General features: G+C 38.1%; 1 protein-coding gene across 22 annotated transcripts in view; it reads left to right on the plus strand.

Annotated features, from left to right (window-relative positions):
- KIF3A (kinesin family member 3A) overlaps positions 1–21060 on the plus strand; it is a 118571-nt gene that overhangs the window by 44417 nt on the left and 53094 nt on the right. For all 22 annotated transcript variants that reach the window (XR_014056637.1, XR_014056638.1, XR_014056639.1 and 19 more), the window contains one exon: positions 794–899. Coding sequence is in view for 14 of the 22 variants with exons in the window: in XM_081500085.1 (XP_081356211.1) it covers positions 794–899 (106 nt within the window). In the remaining 8 variants the exon portion in view is untranslated. The remainder of the gene's footprint in view (positions 1–793; positions 900–21060) is intronic.

Genomic DNA, 21060 nt, shown 5'->3' on the forward strand with positions numbered 1-21060 from the left:
ATAGAAAATAGACTTGTGGCTGCCAAGGTGGGGGGAGTGTGGGAGGGATGGATTAGGGGTTTGAAATTAGCAAGTGCAAACTATTACATATAGAATAAAAAGCAACAAAGTCCTACCATATGGTACAGGGAACTATATTCAATATCCTGTAATAACCAGAATGGAAAAGAATATGAAAAAGAATATGTGTATATGTAATCTGAGTCACCTTGCTGTATACCAGAAGCTAGCACAACATTTTAAATCAACTATAGTTCAGTAGAATCAAATTTGTCCAATAACTATGCTTAGTCTTATTTCTGCTTGCCTCTTTAGCCAGCTATCCCACCTGTTTCTCCTGTGCTGCCTACTCTGTACTTGGCTTTTGTTTGTTTAGTTTTCATTTTTTAAATTACGTAGTTTTTTCTTATTTCAGGCTTCTTGCACATACTCTTTCATCCTATTCTAACACAGATTGAACCTTCTATTTCTTCATGTCTTAGCTTAAACATCATCTTGGGGAAACTTACCCTGTCCCTGCTTCACTAGCTTAAGTCTCTCCATATGTATTCTCCTGTAGTCTCCTGTATTTTTTTTTTCATGGCATTATCACAGTTAAAATAATTTTTGTGTGTAATTATTTATTTGTATGTTCTCCCTGCAGATTTTTACTTCCACCTTGTAGAAATTCTGCCTTGTTCATCACCCTATCCTCACTATCTAGCAGCATCCAACATGTAGTAGATATTCGGCAAATAACTGTGGAAGAATTGTAGATATATGTGTAAAATCTGTATTTTTTTTTTTTTCCAAGGTTAAAGAAAGACCTGATGTGGGAGTTTATATCAAGGATTTATCAGCTTATGTGGTCAATAATGCTGATGATATGGATAGAATTATGACACTGGGCCACAAGAATCGTAAGTGTGGTGCTTAATTGTGATTAAACAGTTACATGTTGAGTAGTCTGGTTTAGAAGCAAAGTTGGTATGGCACTTTGCACCATAAAGATTGGATTTTTAGGTTTCTTGTAAACCATTTCTCTTTGATTATTTACTGTGTGGAAAGCATATACAAATGAAAGATATCACAGATTGCTCTCTATGCTGTCCAAAATTTTGTTGCTTATTGATAATGCTGTATCTGAGACTCGCATATCACTGTCTCTTGTTAGCTGTAATAATATTGGTAACATTTATTGAGTACTTACCATGTGGCAAGTGCTTGTGCAAATGCTCTGTAAGAATGGTCTCTCTTAATCCTCAGAATGGACTTTATTAAGGTACTAAATTCCTATGTTATGGCTGAGAAAACTGACATTTAAAGTAAATTATCTAAGGTCATATACTAGTTAATAAGTGTCAGAGTGAGTATGTGATTCTACACTGTTAGTCAGCAGTAACCACTCAGCCACAAAGAGGAACGAATGTGAGTTAGTCGAACTGAGGTGGATGAACCTAGAGCCTATTATACAGAGTGAAGTAAGTCAGAAAGAGAAAAACAAATACTGTATATTAACACACATATATAGAATCTAGAAAAATGGTACTGATGAACCTATTTGCAGGGCACCAGTAGACACAGATGTAGAGAACAACAGACTTGTGGGCCACAACAGGGGAAGGAGAGGGTGGGATGTATTGTGAAAGTAGCATTGACATATGTGTACTACCATGTGTAAAACAGATAGCTAGTGGGAAGCTGCTCTGCAACACAGAGCCCAGCCTGGTGCTTTGTGACAACCAAGAGGGGTGGAATTGGCAGAGCGAGGTTGGGAGGGAGGTGATATATATATATATGGGCTCCCCTTGTGGCTCAGATGGTAAAAAATCTGCCAGCAGTGCGGGAGACCTGGGTTTGATTCCTGGGTTGGGAAGATCACCTGGAGAAGGGAACGGCTACTCGCTCCAGTATTCTGGCTTGGAGAATTCCGTGGACTGTATAGTCCATGGCGTTGCAAAGAGTGGGATATGACTGAGTGACTTTCACTTTACACTTCACTTCAATTCATATATATATATATACACACACATATATGTACACATATGTGTGTGTGTGTGTGTGTATATATATATATAGTCATGGCTGATTCATGTTGTTGTAAGGCAAAAACCAACACAACATTGTAAAGCAAGTGTCCTCCAATTAAATTAAAAATATATATTCAGCTTAAAAAAAAAACCCAGCACTATAATGCCTGCCTTTTATTGCTAAGAAAGCAAACAAAGTGGCATTCTTTTTAGTAAGTTTCAAGTTTTTTATAAAGAATAAAAAACTTCTGCAATATTGCTGATCTCTCTCTCCCCACCCCCTCCTTGGCTCAGTACTAATGATGTTCAGTTCAGTTCAGTTAAGTCGCTCAGTCGTGTCCGACTCTTTGCGACCCCATGAATTGCAGCACGCCAGGCCTCTCTCTCCATCACCAACTCCCGGAGTCTACCCAAACCCATGTCCATCGAGTCAGTGATGCTATCCAACCATCTCATCCTCTGTCGTCCCCTTCTCCTCCTGCCCCCAATCCTACCCAGCATTAGGGTCTTTTCCAATGAGTCAACCCTTCGCATGAGGTGGCCAAAGTATTGGAGTTTCAGCCTCAACATCAGACCTTCCAATGAACACCCAGGACTGATCTCTTTTAGGATGGATTGATTGGATCTCCTTGCAGTCCAAGGGACTCTCAAGAGTTTTCTCCAACACCACAGTTCAAAAGCATCAATTCTTCAGCGCTCAGCTTTCTTCACCATCCAACTCTCACATCCATACATGACCACTGGAAAAACCATAGCCTTGACTAGACGGACTTTTGTTGGCAAAGTAATGTCTCTGCTTTTAAATATGCTATCTAGGTTGGCCATAACCTTCCTTCCAAGGAGTAAGAGTCTTTTAGTTTCATGGCTGCAGTCACCATCAGCAGTGATTTTTGGAGCCCCCCAAAAATAAATCACTGCCCAAAATCACTAATGATGTTGCTAACAGCAATTAGAAGTTTGAGGTAAAAGATATGAACATAGAAAGTAAACCTATTTTTTTAAACATGAAACTTTGTATTTTGTATTGGGGTATATAGCCCCTTAACAATGTTGTGGTGGTTTCAAGTGAACAGCAAAGGTACTCAGTCATAGATACACATGTATCCATTCTTCCTCAAACCCTCCTCCCATCTAGGCTGGCACATAACATTGAGCAGAGTCCCATGTGCTGTACAATAGGTCCTTGTTGGTTATCCCATTTGTTTATTTTTGTTTTTATTTCCATTATTCTGGGAGATGGATCAAAAAAGATGTTGCTGTGATTTATGTCTGAGGGTGTTCTGCCTATGTTTTCTTCTAGGAGTTTTATAGTGTCCCTTCTCACATTTAGGTCTTTAATCCATTTTGAGCTTATTTTTGTGTATGGAGTTAAGGAATGATGTAAGTTCATTTTTTGACATGTGGCTGTTCAGTTTTTTCAGCACCATTTGATGAGGAGACCGACTTCCAACATCGTGTGGTCTTGCTTCCTTTGTCGTAGACTAATTGACCGTAGGTTCATGGGCTTATTTCTGGGTTTTCTGTCCTATTCCATTGATCTATATTTCTGTTTTTTTGTGCCAGTACCATACTGTTTTGATGATTGTGGCTTTGTAGTATAGTCCGAAATCAGGGCACCTGATTCCTCCAGCTCCATTTTTCTTTTTCAACGTTGCTTTGGCTATTTGGGGTCTTATGTATCTCCATACAAATTTTGAGATTTTCTTTTTGTTATTCTAGTTCTGTGAAAAATGTCATTGGTAATTTGATAGGGATTGCATTGAATCTGTAGATTGCCTTAGGTAGTGTAGTCATTTTGACAATATTGATTCTTCCATTCTGCGAACATGGTTTATCTTTCCATCTGTTTATGTATTCTCTGATTTCTTTCATCAGCATCTTATAGTTTTCAGAGTACACATCTTTTGTCTCCTTAGGTATTTTATTCCTTAGGTTTATTCGTAGGTATTTTATTCTTTTTGATACAGTGGTAAATGGAATTGCTTCTTGAAATTCTCTTTCTGATCTTTTGTTGTTAGTATATAGAAATGCAGCAGATTTCTGTGTATTAATTTTGTAACCTGCAACTTTACCACATTCATTGATGAGTTCTAGTAGTTTTCTGGTAGCATTGTTAGGATCTACTTATGGTATCATGTCATCTGCAAACAGTGACGGTTTAACTTACTCTTTTCCAATTTGGATTTCCTTTATTTCTTTTTCTTTTCTGATTGCTGTAGCTAGGACTTCCAAAACTATGTTGAATTAAAGTGGTGAGAGTGGACATCCTTGTTTTGTTCCTGATCTTACAGGGAATGCTTTGAGCTTTTCACCATTGAATATGCTGCTAGCTGTAGGCTTGTCATATATGGTCTTTTTTTATGTTGAGGTATATACCCTCTGTGCCCACTTTCTGGAGAGTTTTTATCATAAAATGTGCTGAATTTTATCAAAAGCTTTTTCTGCATCTATTGAGATGGTCATGTGGCTTTTATTCTTCTGTTTGTTGAGGTGGTATTACAGTGATGGATTGTGGATGTTGAAAAATCCTTGCATCCCTGTGATGAATCCCACTTGATCATGGTGTATGATCTTTTTATGTATTGTTAGATATAAATTGCTAGTATTTTGTTGAGGACTTTTACATCTATGTTCATCAGTGGTATTGGCCTATGATTTTCTTTTTTTTGTGGTATCTTTGTCTGGTTTTGGTATCAGGGTGATGGTGGCTTCATAAAATGAGTTTGGAAGTTTTTCTTCCTATTGAACTTCTTGGAACAGTTTCAAAAGGATAGGTATTAACTCTTCTCTAAATATTTGATAAAATTTGTCTGTGAAGCCATCAGGTCCTGGACTTTTGTTTATTGGGAGATTTTTAATCACAGTTTCAGTGCTTGTGATTGATCTGTTCATACTTTCTATTTCTTCCTGGTTCATTCTGGGGAGACTGTACCTTTCTAAGAATTTGTCCATTTCTTCCAGGTTGTCCATTTTATTGGCATACAGTTGTTCATAGTAGTCTCTTAAAATCCTTGGTATTTCTGTGGAGTTAGTTATAACTTCTCCTTTTCCATTTCTAATTTTACTGATTTGAGTCCTCTCCCTTTTTTCTTGATGAATCTGGCTAAAGGTTTATCAATTTTGTTTATCTTTTCAAAGAATCAGCTTTTAGTTTCATTGATCTTTATGATTGTTTTCTTTGTCTGTATTTCTTCTCTGATCTTTATGATTTCCTTCCTTCTACTAACTTTAAGTTTTGTTTGTTCTTCTTTCTCTAGTTGTTTTAGGTGTAAAGTCTGGTTGTTTATTTGAGATTTTTGTTTCTTGAGGTAGGATTTTATTGCTGTCAACTTCCCCTTAGAACTGCTTTTGCTGCATCCCATTATTTTTTGGACCATTGTGTTTTCATTTTTGTTTGTCTCTAAGTATTTTTTTTAATTTCTTCTTTGATTTTTTTCAGTGATTCAGTGGTTGTTTAGTAGAATATTATTTAGCTAAATACATATGTTTGTGTTTTTTAGAGTTTTTGTCTTGTAGTTTATTTCTAATCTTACAGCATTGTGATCAGCAAAGATGCTTGATACGCTTTTGATTTTCTTAAATTTACTGAAGCTCGCCTTGTGGCCCAGCATGTGGTCAGTCCTGGAGAATGTTCTGTGTGCACTTGAGAAAAATGCATAGTCTGCTGCTTTTGGATGGAATATTCTATAAATATGAATTAAATCCAACTCGTCTATAGTGTCATTTAAGGCCTGTGTTTCCTTATTGATTTTCTGTCTGGATGATCTGTCCATTGATAGAAGTGGAGTATTAAAGTACCCCACTGTTATTATGTTACTGTCTGCTGCTGCTGCTGCTAAGTCGCTTCAGTCATGTCTGACTCTGTGCGATCCCATAGACGGCAGCCCACCAGGCTCCTCCATCCCTAGTATTCTCCAGGCAAGAACATTGGAGTGGGTTGCCATTTCCTTCTCCAGTGCATGCAAGTGAAAAGTGAAAGTGAAGTCACTCAGTCGTGTCTGACTCGTAGTGACCCCATGGACTGTAGCCTACCAGGCTCCTTCGTCCATGGGATTTTCCAGGCAAGAGTACTGGAGTGGGTTGCCATTTCCTTCTCCAGTGTTACTGTCTATTTCTTCCTTTATGTTTGTTAGTATTTGCCTTACATACTGAAGTGCTCCTGTGTTGGGTCCATATATATTTATAATTGTTATATCTTCTTGGATTGAACCCTTGATCATTATGGTAGTGTCCTTTGTCTCTTATAACCATCTTTGTTTTAAAGTTTATTTTCTCTGATGTGAGTATTGCTGCTCCAGTTTTCTTACGATTGATGTTTGCATGAAATACTTTCACCCATCCTCTTACTTTCAATCTGTAAGTATCTGTAGGTCTGAGGTGGGCTCTTATAGACAACATATATATGGGTCTTGTTTTTGTATCCACCAAGCCAGCCAGTCTATGTTGGTGCATTTAATCCATTTACATTTAAGGTAATTATCGATATGTATGATCCTATTACCATTTTGTTAATTGTTTTAGGTTTATTTTTGTAGATCTTTTCCTTCTGTTGTGTTCCTGCCTAAGTTCCCTTAACATTTGCTGCACAGCTGGTCTCATGGTGCTGAATTCTCTTAGGTTTTGCTTGTTTGGTAAGCTTTTGATTTCTCCATCAAATCTGAATGAGAGTCTTGCTGGGTAGAGTATTCTTCATTGAAGGTTCTTCCCTTTTATTACTTGGAATATATCTTGCCATTCCTTTCTGGCTTGTAGAGTTTCTGTTGAGAAATTAGCTGATAACATTATGGAATTTCCTTTGTATGTTGTCTTGTTTCCTTTATTGGTTTTGTCTTTAATTTTTGTCTGATTACTATGTGCCTTGGTGTGTTCCTCCTTGGGTTTGTCCTGGGACTCTCTGTGTATCCTGGACTTGGTTGACTTATTTCCTTTCCCATGTTAGGGAAGTTTACAGTTGTTATCTCTTCAGATATTTTCTCAGGTCCTGTCTCTCTTCTCCTTCTAGCACCCCTACAGTGTGAAAATTGGTGCATTTAGTCTTGTCCCAGGGGTCTCTTAGGCTGCCTTAATTTCTTTTCATTCTTTTTTCTATATTTTGTTTTGCAGCAGTGATGTCCACCATTTTGTCTTCTGAGTCACTTATCCATTCTTCTGCCTTAGTTATTCTGCTGTTGATTCCTTCTAGTGTATTGTTCATCTCTATTTGTTTGTTCTTTAGTTCTTCTAGTTCTTTGGTAAACATTTCTTGCATCTTCTCCATTCTTTTTCTGAGATCCTGGATTGTTGTCACTGTCATTATTCTGAGTTCTTTTTCTAGAGGGTTATCTATCCCCACTTCATTTAGTTGTTTTTCTGGAGATTTATCTTGTTCCTTCATCTGGGACATAATCCTATTTCTTTTCATTCTGGTTAGCTTTCTGTGATTATGGTATTAGTTCTGGAGAACACAGGATTATAGTTACTGCTTTTTCTCTCTGCCTTCTGGTGGATGAGGATAAGGGGCTTGTACAAGCTTCTGGATGGTAGGGATTGGCTTTGGGGAACACTAGGTCTTGCTCTGGTTGGCAGGGCCATACTCAGTAAAACTTTAATCCAGTTGTCTGCTGATGAGGGGGCTGTACTCCCTCCCTGTTAGTTGTTTGGCTTGAGGCAACCCAGTCCTGGAGTCTGTAGGTTCTATGATGGGGCTCTTGGCTGCCTCCAAGAGGACTTAGGCCGAGATGCATCTCCCAAGACTGCTGCTGTCTGTGCGCTTGTTCCTGTGACGGGCCACTGCCAACTGACACCTCTGCAGGAGACCCTCAAACACTCACAGGTAGATCTGGCTCAGTCTCCTGTGGGCTCACTGTTTCTTTCCTCTGGGTCCTGGTGCACACAGGGTTTTATTTGTGCCCTCCAAGAGTGGAGTCTCTGTTTCCCCACAGTCCTGTGGGAGTCCTGTAATCAAATCCTGCTGGCCTTCAAAGACAGATTCCTTGGGGATTGCCAGTCCCTTTGTTGGATCCCCAGGCTGGAAAGCCTGATGTGGGGCCTAGGTATTACTGTTCTCCAGTTTGTGGTTTGCCCACCCAGTGGGTTTAAGATTTGATTTTATCGAGATTGCACCCCTCCTACCGTCTCGTTGAGGCTTCTCCTTTGTCTTTGGATGTGTGGGTATCTTTTTTTTGGTGGGTTCCAGTGTCTTCCTGTTGTTGTTTGTTCAACAGCTAGTTGCAATTTCAGTGCTCTCGCAGGAAAAGATGAGTGCACGTCCTTCTACTGTACCATCTTGAACCAGTCTCAGGTAAACATTTTTTTAAAAAAAATTTGTGACTAGACTAGAATCTAGCAAACTCAGGGAAATGAAGCAAAAATTTTCAAAAATCAATTGCCTCCTTAAAAGCCAAATAATAGAAAAATAGAAGACCAAAATTTTTATAGGAAAATGAGCAAAAGATACATGTGAATATGTTGTTCACAGAAGAACTATCCACAGCAGTAAGTATATGAAAGGATGTTCAACTTCACAAGTAATCAGGAAATATATATTAAACAACAATGGGAGATATTTTACTCAACAGTTTGGATGAAAGGATATCCAGGTTGGTGATACTCTGAGTCAGTGGTGATGGGAATATACAGCCTTTTTGAAGGGTAGTACAAGTGTATCTGTTGAAATTTTAAGAATTCAGTCCTTTGACCCACTGTTTCTATTTCTAGATATATTGAATATATTCTAGAAAGGTATTTTTTGATGTGAACAAAAAATACCTTATTGCAGCATTATTTGTAAGAGCAAGAAGTTTGATGCAATCTAATCATCAGTAAAAGAATGGTTATATAAATTATGGTGCAAAAATACTATGGACTATAATGAAGCTATAAAAACAACAGAGTTAAATCTGCATGTAGAGACTGGAAAGACTTTACAGATGTAAGTGAAAAAGAAAGCTAACTAGCAAAATATGTACTGCATTATCCTATTTATATATGTATTAAGAAAGCCACATTATTAAACTATTATATATTTAGGTATTGTGTGTGTGTTCACATGTGTGTATGTGGAGTAAAGAATGAAAAGACATTTAATAGTGGTTACATTTAGTGAAGGGGAAATAAGATTGAAAGAAAGGGCTGTAGGGAGCTTTCTCTTTGCTTTATGTATGTTTGTGTTTTTAAATTTTTTTTGTATTAGGAATATGTTCATGTATTGCTTAATTAAAAAATTTAATGTAATTTATTCATAATAGTGACCAAAACCTTCCATTACCTACTTAAAAATCAATTTAACTTGATATGTGAGATTTGTCCAAGGAAAATGAAAAAATTCTGATGGGAGAAATAAAATGAAAGGAAGGTAAAGAGATTTGAAGACCTAAGATAGCAGGAAGGAAAATAATCTTAATGAACAGATTTAAGTTCAAGAATTAAATATTTATGGTGGAGTGGGAGGGGGAAGGGAATCCTACACTATTGATAACAATGTAAATTTGGTGCAGCCACTATGGAAAATAGTATGGAGGCTCCTCAGAAAACTAGAGTTGGCCATATAATTGAGCAGCCCCACTCCTGGGAATATATCCAGACAAAATTATAATTTGAAAAGATACATGTGGAGAACAGGATGGTGTAGGAGTAGGTATATGTGGAGTACATCTCTCTCCACGGATACATCAGGAATATACCTTCAGACATAGAAGTATATGCAGAACACCAGCTGAGAGTGGACAGGAGTACATGACCGGCAGAAAAGAATGTATTGATTCACGCAAAACTCAGTAGGAGGAAGGAACTAGCGGGAAAAACAGGAGTGTTAGTAGGACCGTACGTGCCTTCAGCAGGTGGGGGAACTGAAGCAGAGGTCCGGTCCCCACATTGAAGCAATTGTCTGAGTCAGAGGAGAAACATTTAAGGCTGAGAGTAAAACAGCTGATCTGTGGCAGCCTAAATGGAATGAGAATCAGTCCTTGCTGCAGCCATACATATCCCAGACGGCACAGCGGCTGGGGGCTGGAGTTTAGGGATTGTGGAGCAGTACCCCCGGCGAGGGCTTCTGTTGACTGCAGAGAGACGGAGGGGATGTGAGGGGGGAGATTATGGTGGGAAATGCCTGAGGAGGAAAGTGGGGCAGCTATGGAAGCAAGGCCATACTGCTGAGTCACGTGTAGGGGGTGGAGCCATCACCATAGCCTCTCTCCCCCACATGCCAGTATGTGCAGCTGAACAATAGAGAGGTTGGCCCATCAAACGCCTGACGCACTGAACTACAGAGTAGGACCCCAGCCAGGGGGGCCCTTCTATGTGCCTGATGCGCCGAACAGCAGAGAAGGACCCCAGGCAAGGACGCCCTCTCCGTGCGTGATTGTGCGGAGCTGCAGAGAGAGACGGGCCAAAGAGGTCTTCTGATCGCCAGCTCCAAGAGGATAGAAAAAAGGCTCTGATAGGGCCATAACTCCTCGGCAGAGGCAGTCTGTGTCCCTGCACACTTGGTGCTGCAAGGGTCCCCGCAAGCCAAGCAGCTGCGCCACCTTCACACTCAACTCTCACTAGGGAACAGCTGCCACAGGCAAAAAAAAGTGTTACGCCTATGCGCGCAGGGTCGCTTCGGTAGTGTCTGACTCTTTGCGACCCTGTAGACTGTGGCCTGCTAGGCTTCTCTGTCAGGGAGGGGGCTTCTCCAAGCAAGAATACTGAAGTGTATTGGCCAATACTGGTTGCCATACCCTTCTAGAGCACTGTATTTCCTGCTGCCCTAGCCCCTGACTCCCCTGAGTACCTGGTGCTTCCAGAACCCCTGCGACCCAAGCAGCTGCACCACCTCCACACCTGGTCCTCACTGGGGTAGACCCAAGTCATCCAGAGCAGCCTCAGGAGCAAACCCCAGTGGATGACCCACATGCAGAGGTAGAAATAAACCCACAATTGAAACCCATGGGCAGTGTAACTAAGGAAGAAGACCCAAAACCCTCCCACCAGATGTACAAGCTGCAGATTAAATCCACATGATCAACTAGGCAGACTCTGTGTCTGTGGAATATATAAAGGGTCATTGAGCGCTCCCACAAAAGAAAACACAATAGTTCTGATAGCTGTGGACACTGGAGGAAAAAACACAGAGAGGAGTAGGACCAGATTAGGATCTGAGCTGCTGCCCCCACAGCAGGTCCAGAGATCAGCACAGTGTTAAGAGGGCATCCTAGGGAGGTGAGGTGGTCTGTGACTCCCAGCAAGGGAAAGGACTCTGACAGCAGTGACTCAAGAAAAACATTTATTATTCTTATGTTTTGACTTATTCTGTAGATTCTTTTGAATTTTTGTCCTCCTTTTTTCTCCCTGCCCCATTGTAGTTGTCAATTTTATTGGCACTATGAAATCTAATTAAGCTTTTGAGCTTTTTTCTTTTCTTTTTTTTCTCAGTCACATTTTTTTATTGTTGTAAACCTCTGCCTCTACATTGGGCTTTTGCAGTTCTGGCGAGTTTTCCTTTTTTCCCCCTTTTAATTAATTTTAATTTTTAAAATCTATTATTATTTTTCTACATTTATTCCCATGTTTGCTTTTCGCACTGTTCTTTTCCCCTTGCTAATCTTTAATATGTATAAATCTTCTTTATCTACTTCTATTTAACTTTGCGTATCTAGTCTTTCTTTCTTTTCCTCTCAACATATTTGGTTGTTTTATTTTCATTGCTTTATACCCCAATTGGCATCTTGTCTTAGTTTTGTTTTTCAGTTTGTGCTTCAGTTAGTTTTGTTCTGGTAGACATAATTTTTGGTTCCCTTTGTTCCTTGGGTCAATCTATTGTACTTTATTTTTGTTCTACTGTTTTGATTTTTGCTTATGGGTATATATGTAGATGTGTATATTCAGTCACACTTTTTATTGTTGTTATAAACCTCTGCATCTGTGTTGGGCTTTTGCAGTTCTGTGGAGTTTTCCTTTTTTTCTTTCTTCTTTTTTTTTTATCTTTTTTATAATTTTAATTTTTTAAAACCTATTATATTTTTTCTATGTTTATTCCTTTGTTTGCCTTTCCTACTGTTCTTTTCCCCTTGCAGTTAATCTTTATATAAATCTTCTTCATCTACCTCTATTTAACTTTGCATATCTATTCTTTCTTTTCTCTCAACATGTTTGTTAGTTTTGTTTTCATTGCTTCATTCCCCACTTGCCACCTTGCCTTAGTTTTGTTTTCCAGTTTGTGCTTTAGTTAGATTGTTCTTAACTGGTAAAGATAATTTTTGGTTTCTTTGTTCACTGAATCAGTCTATTGTACTTTATTTTTGTTGGACTGTTTTGATTTTGCTCATGGGTATATATATGTGTGTGTGTGTGTGTGTGTGTGTGTATTCCACTATTTTAATTATTATTTGCCTGATTTTGTAACTGCCATTTGTTTGGGATTCATCTTTGGTTTCTCACTTTGGGGTATTTATTTTAATCTCACTTAATGCCATAACAAACCACTTGTGGAATCCTCGCTCCTGACCAGAAATCAAGCCCTGAGCCTTTGGAGTGGGAGCAGTGACTCCAAGACCCTAGACTACCAGAGAACTAACCCTAGCGGGTATCAAATAGTGAGAACTCACACAAAGGAAACCACTGGAATACAAGACCCGGCATCACCCAACCACCAATAGCACCCTGTGCAGGAAGCCTCATCTAAACAACAAACCAAACAAAAATGCAAACCCAGTCATCCGCAGACGGGATTACCACCTCACTCAGCCTTGCCCATCAGAGGAAAAACAAAGAAACAAAAACTCAGCACAAATTTCACCCTATACAAAACTTACACGAACCACTGGACCAACCTTAGGAGGGCAGAAACCAAAAGGAAGAAAGAATTCAACCTTGAAGCCTGGGAAAAGGAGACCTCAAACACAATGAGTTAAAAAAAAATAATAATGAAAAGGCAGGGAAATACTATACAAATGGAGGAACAAACTAGAAACACAGAAGTCCAAATAAATGAAGAGGAAATAGGCAAACTACTTGAAAAAGAATTCAGACTAATGATAGTAGGTTTCTTTCAAGGTTTCAAAAACCTTGAAAGAAAATGGAGAAAAGGCAAGAATCAATTAACAAAGACCTAGAAGAATTAAAGAATAAACATGCAGAGACAGACAACACAATTACTGAAATTAAACATACTCTAGAAGGAATCAGTAGCAGAATATCTGAAACAGAAGAATCAATCAGTGAGCTGGAAGATAAAATGGTGGGAATAACTTCTGAAGAGCAGAATAAAGTAAAAAGAATGAAAAGAACTGTGGATAGTCTCAGAGACCTCTGGGACAATATCAAACGCACCAACATTTGAATTTTAGGAGTCCCAGAAGAAGAAGAGCAAAAGAAAGGATATGAAAAATTTTTGAAGAGATTATAGCTGAAAATTTCCCCAACATGGAAAAGGAAATAGCCAATCAAGTACAAGACGCACAAAGAGTCCCGTACAGCATAAACCCAAGGAGAAGCACCCCAAGACACATAACCAATCGAACTAACAAAGAGTAAACACAAAGAATATTATAAGCAGCAAGGGAGAAGCAACATGTGACATACAAGGGAAACCTCATACACTTAACAGCTGATCTTTCAGCAGAAACTCTGCAGGCCAGAAGGGAATGGCAGGATATATTAAAGTACTGAAAGGGAAAAATCTACAACCAAGATTACTGTACCCGGCAAGGATCTCCTTCAAAATTGATGGAGAAATCAAAAGCTTTTCAGACAAGCAAAAGTTAAGAGAATTTAATACTACCAAACCAGCTTTACAACAAATGTTAAATGGACTTATATAGTCAAGAAATACAAGAGAAGAAAAAAGATCTACAAAATGAATCCCAATTAAGAAAATGGCATTAGAGACATATATATCAATAATTACATTAAATGTAAATGGATTAAGTGCTCCAACTAAAAGATACAGACTGGCTGAATGGATGAAAAAACAAGACCCATATATATGCTGTTTACAAGAAACCCACTTCAGACCTAAAGACATATATAGACTGAAAGTGAGAGGATGGAAAAATATATTCCATGCAAATGGGAAGCAAAAGAAAGCTGGAGTAGCAGTTCTTTTATCAGACAAAATACACCTTAAAGAAGATTACAAGAGATAAGGAAGGACACTACGCAATGATAAAGGAATCAATCCAAGAGGAAGACATAACAATTGTAAATATCTATGCATCCAACATAGGAGCACCTCAATACATAGGACAAACACTAACAGATATAAAAGGAGAAATGGACAGTAGCACAATAATAGTAGGAGACTTTAACACCCCACTCACACCAATGGACAGATCATCAAAACAGAAAATTATAAAGAGAAACAAGTCTTAAATGACACATTAGATGAGCTGGATCTCATAGATATCTTCAGGACATTCCATCCAAATACAGAAGAATACACCTTCTTCTCAAGTGCACATGGAATATTCTCCAGGATAGTCCACATCTTGGGTCACAAATCAAACCTCAGTAAATTTAAGAAAATTGAAATCATATCAAACATCTTCTCCGACCACAACGCTATGAGACTAGATATCAATTACAAGAAAAAAAGTGTAAGAAACACAAACACATGGAGATTAAATAACACATTTCTAAATAACCAAGTTACTGAAGAAATCAAAAGGGAAATCAAAAAATTTCTAGAAACAATTGACAATGAAAACACGACAACTCAAAACCTGTGGGATGCAGCAAAAGCAGTCCTAAGAGGGAAGTTTATAGCAATACAATCCCCCCTCGAGAAACAAGAAAAACACAGAATAGACAACCTAACTTTACACCTAAAACAACTGGAAAAAGAAGAACAACCCCCCCCCCCCCAAATTAGTAGAAGGAAAGAAGTTATAAAGATCTGAGCAGAAATAAATGAAAAAGAAATGAAAGACACAAGATTAATAAAACTAAAAGCTGGTTCTTTGAGAAGATAAACAAAATTGACAAACCTTTAGCCAGACTCGTTAAGAAAAACGGAAGAATCAAATCAACAAAATTAGAAATGAAAAAGGAGAGGTTACAACAGACAGTGCAGAAATACTAAGGAGTATAAGAGACTACTATGAACAACTATATGGCAATAAAACGGATAACCTGGAAGAAATGGACAGGTTCTTAGAAAAGTTTAACCTTCCAAGATTGAACCAGGAATAAATAGAAATTATGAACAACCCAATTACAAGCACTGAAATTGAAGCTGTGATCAAAAATCTCCCAAAAAACAAAAGCCCAGGACCAGACGGCTTCACAGAATTCTATCAAACATTTAGAGAATAGCTAATGCCTATCCTTCTAAAACTCTTTCAAGAAATTTCAGAGGAAGGAACACTTCCAAACTCATTCTACATGGCCACCATCACCCTGATACCAAAACCAGATGAAGACAACACCAAAAGAGAAAGCTGTAAGCCAATATCACTGATGAACATAGATGCAAAAATCCTCAACAGAATTTTAGCAAACAGAACTCAGCAACGTATCAGAAAGCTCATACAGCATGATCAAGTTGGGTTTATTCCAGGAATGCAAGGATTCTTCATTATATGCAAATCAATCAGTGTGATATACCATATTAACAATTTGAAAGATAAAAACCATATGATAATCTCAATAGATGCAGAAAAGACTTCGACAAAATTCATCACCCATTTATGATTAAATCTCTTCAAAAAATGGGCATATAAGGAACCTACCTCAGCGTAGTAAAGGGCATGTATGAGAAGCCTACAGCAAACGTTACTCTTAATGGTGAAAAACTGAAAGCATTCCCATGAAGATCAGGAACAAGACAAAGGTGTCCACTTTGGCCACTATTTTTCAACATAGTTCTGGAAGTCCTAGCTACAGCAGTCAGAGAAGAAAAAGAAATAAAAGGAATCCAGATTGGAAAAGAAGAAGTAAAGCTCTCACTGTGTGCAGATGACATGATACTGTATATCAGTTCAGTTCAGAAAATTACTAGAGCTCATTAGTGAATTTAGCAAAGTTGCAAGATACAACATCAATACACAGAAATCACTTACGTTTCTATATACTACCAATGAAAAATCAGAAAGAGAAATTAAGGAATCAATCCCATTCACCATTGCAACAAAATGAATTAAATATGTAGGAATAAACTTACCCAAGGAGACAAAAGAACTGTACACAGAAAATTATAAGACACTGATGAAAGAAATCAAAGACAACATAAACAGATGGAAAGATATTCCATGTTCCTGGGTAGGAAGAATCAATATTGTGAAAATGGCTATACTGCCAAATGCAATCTACAGATTCAATGCAATCCCTATCAAAATACCAACGGCACTTTTCACAGAACTAGAACAAAAAATTCACAATTCATATAGAAACACAGAAGACCCCAAATAGCCAAAGCAGTCTTGAGAAAGAAGAATGGAGCTGGAGGAATCAACCTTCCTGACTTCAGATTATGCTACAAAGCTACAGTCATCAAGACAGTATGGTACTGGCACAGAAACAGAAATGTAGACCAATGGAACAAGATAGAAAGCCCAAAAATAAACCCATGCACCCATGGGTACCTTATTTTTGACAAAGGCAAGAATATACAATGGGACAAAGACAGCCTCTTTGATAAATGGTACTGGGAAAACTGGACAGCTACATGTCAAAGAATGAAATTAGAACACTTCCTAACACCATACACAAAGATAAACTCAAAATGGATTAAAGACCTAAATGTAAGACCAGAAACTATAAAACTCTTAGAGGAAAACATAGGCAGAACACTCAATGACGTAAAACAAGGTCCTCTGTGACCCACCTCCTAGAGTAAGGGAAATAAAAACAAAAGTAAACAAATGGGGCCTGATTAAACTTAAAAGCTTTTGCACAGCAAAGGAAAGTATAAGCAAGGTGAAAAGACAACCCTCAGAATGGGAGAAAATAATAGCACATGAAACAACTGACAAAGGATTAATTTCCAAAATATACAAGCATCTCATACAACTCAATGCTAGAAACTCAAACAACCCAATGAAAAAGTGGGAAAAACACCTAAACAGCCATTTCTCCAAAGAAGACATACAGAAGGCTAACAAACACATGAAAGAATGCTCAACATCGCTCATAGAGAAATGCATATCAAAACCACAATGAGATATCACCTCTCACCAGTCAGAATGGTCATCATCAAAAAATCTACAAACAATAAATGCTGGAGAGGGTGTGCAGAAAAGGGAATTCTCTTATTCTGTTGGTGGGAATCTAAATTGATACAGCCCCTATGGAAGATGGTATGGAGATTCGTTAAAAAACTGGGAATATAACCACCATATGACCCAGCAATCCCACTCCTAGGCATATACCCTGAGGAAACCAGGGTTGAAAAAGACACATGTATCCCCTTGTTCATTGCAGCACTATTTACAATGTCTAGAACATGGAAGCAACCTAGATGTCCAGCAACAGATGAATGGATAAAGAAGTTGTGGTACATATACACAATGGAATATTACTCAGCCATAAAAAGGAATGCATTTCAGTCAGTTCCGATGAGGTGGATGAACCTAGAACCTATTATACAGAGTAAAGTGCGTCAGAAAGAGAATGATAAATATCGTATTCTAACGCACATGTAAGGAATCTAGAAAAATGGTACTGAAGAATTTATTTATAGGGTAGCAATGGACAAACAGCCTTAGAGAATAGACTTATGGACACAGGGAGAGAGAGGGAGAGGGTGAGATATATGGAAAGAGTAAGGTGGAAACTTACACTACCATATGTAAAATATAGCCAACAGAAATTTGCTGTATGTCTCAGGAAGCTCAAACGGGGGCTCTGTATCAATCTAGAAGGGTGGGATGGGGAGGAAGATGGGAGGGAGTTTCAAAAGGAAGGGGCTATGTATATACCTATGGCTGATTCATGTTGAAGTTGACAGAAAACAACAAAATTCTGTAAAGCAATTATCCTTCAATTAAAAAAATATATTGAACAACTTAAGAAAAAAAAAGATAGATGCAACCTAGTATTCATGGCATTAATATTCACAATATCCAAGACTTGGAAACAACTTACGTATCCATTGACAGATAAATGGGTAAAAAAGATGTGGTGTGTGGGTGTGTGTGTAAATTAATATATGTGTGTATATACTAATATATATATATATTTATGTGGTATATAAAGTAATACATGTATGTTTATATTAATATGCGCATGTACACATATATGTACATATTAATATGAATCAATATATATGTATATATACATATAATGTGATATTGCGTATGTGCATGCTAAGTTGTTTCAGTCATGTCTGACTGCAACCCCATGGACCATAGCCTGCCAGGCTCCTCTGTCCATGGGATTCTCTAGTCAAGAATACTGGAATGGGTTGCCATGCCCTCCTCCAGGGGATCTTCCTGACCCAGGGATTGAACCTGTGTCTCTTATATCTCCTGCATTGGCAGGAGTGTTCTTTACCATTAGTGCTATCTGGGAAACCCAGTTACTCAGACTCAAAAAAGAATGAAATAATGCCATTTGCAGCAACATGGATGGGCCTGGAGAGTTTCATACTAAATGAAGTAAGTCAAAAAGAAAAAGACAAACACCATGTAATATGACTTATATGTGGGGTCTAAAATACAGCACAAATGGACATATTTATGAAACAGAAACAGACTCTACTCAATTGCTGCAAGCTGTTCTCTTCTAGGCATTGTAAAATTTAATGTAGGTCACTTTTGATATAATGTCTGTCACATTGGTTTGTTTCCATAATCAGAAAGAGAGAAAAATCACAATCATAAGTAGCATGCTTTACTTACATTGCAAAAATAATACGTATTAAAATATTAAATATGACTTTTTCAAATTAGACTTCCTCTCCCTCTCCAAATTAAAACACTGCTATAGTTTGATTGGATAATCACATAGCTATAAAACTATTCCTATCCTTTCATGAGGTAGTTCCAGTTTAAAAAATACATCCCATGGATAGAATTCTAAAGAGAAAAAAGGTATCTGCTTAAAGATGCTCATATTAGTTTCCTTTATAAAAATAACTAAAATAGGAAACAATTCCAAATATCTCTCAGCAAGGCAATAACAAAATCAATTTTAGTAAAAATTTTAAGTTGTTTTTAATGTGGAAATATATGTAGAGATAATGTTAAGTGGGAAAAAAGATAAAATAAGACCTATGCTGTGGAATCCTAAAATCCTAAAAGAAGATGCTGTTAAAGTGCTGCACTCAATATGCCAGCAATTTTGGAAAACTCAGCAGTGGCCACAGGACTAGAAAAGGTCAGTTTTCATTCCAATCCCAAAGAAAGGCAATGCCAAAGAATGTTCAAACTACCGCACAATTGCCCTCATCTCACACGCTAGCAAAGTAATGCTAAAATTTTCCAAGCAAGGCTTCAAGAGGACATGAACTGAGAATTTCCAGGTGTTCAAGCTGGATTTAGTAAAGGCAGAGGAACCAGAGATCAAATTGCCAACATCCGTTGGATCATAGAGGAGGCAAGAGAGTTCCAGAGAAACTTCTACTTCTGCTTTATTGTATAGTATACCAAAGCCTCTGACAGTGTGGATCACAACAAACTGTGGAAAATTCTTCAAGAGATGGGAATACCAGACCACCTTACCTGCCTCCTGAGAAATCTGTATGCAGGTCAAGAAGCAACAGTTAGAACTGACATGGAGCAACAGACTGGTTCCAAATTGGGAAAGGGTACGTCAAGGCTGTATATTGTCACCCTGCTTACTTAACTTTGATGCAGACATCAATGTGAAATGCCGGGCTGGATGAAGCACAAGCTGGAATCAAGATTGGTGGGAGAAATGTAAATAACCTCCGATATGCAGTGACACCACCCTTATGGCAAAAAGTGAAGAGGAACTGAAGAGCCTCTTGATGAAAGTGAAAGAGGAGAGTGAAAAAGTTGGCTTAAAACTCAACATTCAAAAAATGAAAATCATGGCATCTGGTCCTATCACTTCATGGCAAATAGATGGGGAAACAATGAAAACAGTGACAGACTTTATTCCTTGGGCTGCAGAATCACTGCAGATGGGGACTGCAGCCATGAAATTAAAAAACACTTACTCCTTGGAAGAAAAGCTATGACAAACCTAGACAGTGTATTAAAAAACAAGGCATTACTTTGCCGCCAAAGGTCCGTCTAGTCAAAGCTATGGTTTTTCCAGTAGTTACGTGTGGATGTGAGAGTTGGACCATAAAAAAAGCTGAGCACCGAAGAATTGATGCTTTTGAACTGTGGTGTTGGAGAATACTCTTGAGAGTGCCTTGGACTACAAGGAGATCCAACCAGTCCATCCTAAAGGAAATCAGTCCTGAATATTCATTGGAAGGACTGAAGCTGAAACTCCAATACTTTGGCTACCTGATGTGAAGAACTGACTCATTTGAAAAGACCCTGATGCTGGGAAAGATTGAAGGCGGAGGAGAAGGGCACAACAGAGGATGAGATGGTTGGATGGCATCACCGACTTGATGGACATGAGTTTGAGCAAGCTCTGGGAGTTGGTGATGGACAGGGAAACCTGGAGTGCTGCATTCCATAGGGTTGTAAAGAGTTGGACATGATTGAGCGACTGAACTGAACTGAATTGACGCAGTGGAAATACGTATAGTGTGTTTCTTCTGATTAGATGATTTGAAGTGATGTCAGATTTTTTTTTTATATCGTGGAAAAATTCATAAATTTGATTTTTAAAAATTCATTATTTGAAAGAAAATAGAAAAAGATTATGTACAAGGAGTCACAAATCCTTGCATTTTCCCTCACTGATTTCCATTTACCTTCTTTCATTGAGCTTTACTTTTCCTTATCTATGCAATTTACATTCTAGTTACTTGACTTCTAATATAGCTATTTGCTGATAAAGAGTACCCTTTTAATGTTTAAATTCTAAAATTACAGCTTGCCTGTACATGAATGTATAGTAGGAAAATAATGTTGGTATTGGATGAAATTAACATATTGCTTTTAAAATACTTTGGAATTTAAGGAAAAAACCCATACATGCCCATTGTGAAAAACAAAGCATCTTTTTG

Source organism: Giraffa tippelskirchi, chromosome 6 (assembly GCF_054371585.1).
Source record: "Giraffa tippelskirchi isolate mGirTip1 chromosome 6, T2T-mGirTip1v1.2.pri, whole genome shotgun sequence".
NCBI lineage: Eukaryota > Metazoa > Chordata > Mammalia > Artiodactyla > Giraffidae > Giraffa > Giraffa tippelskirchi.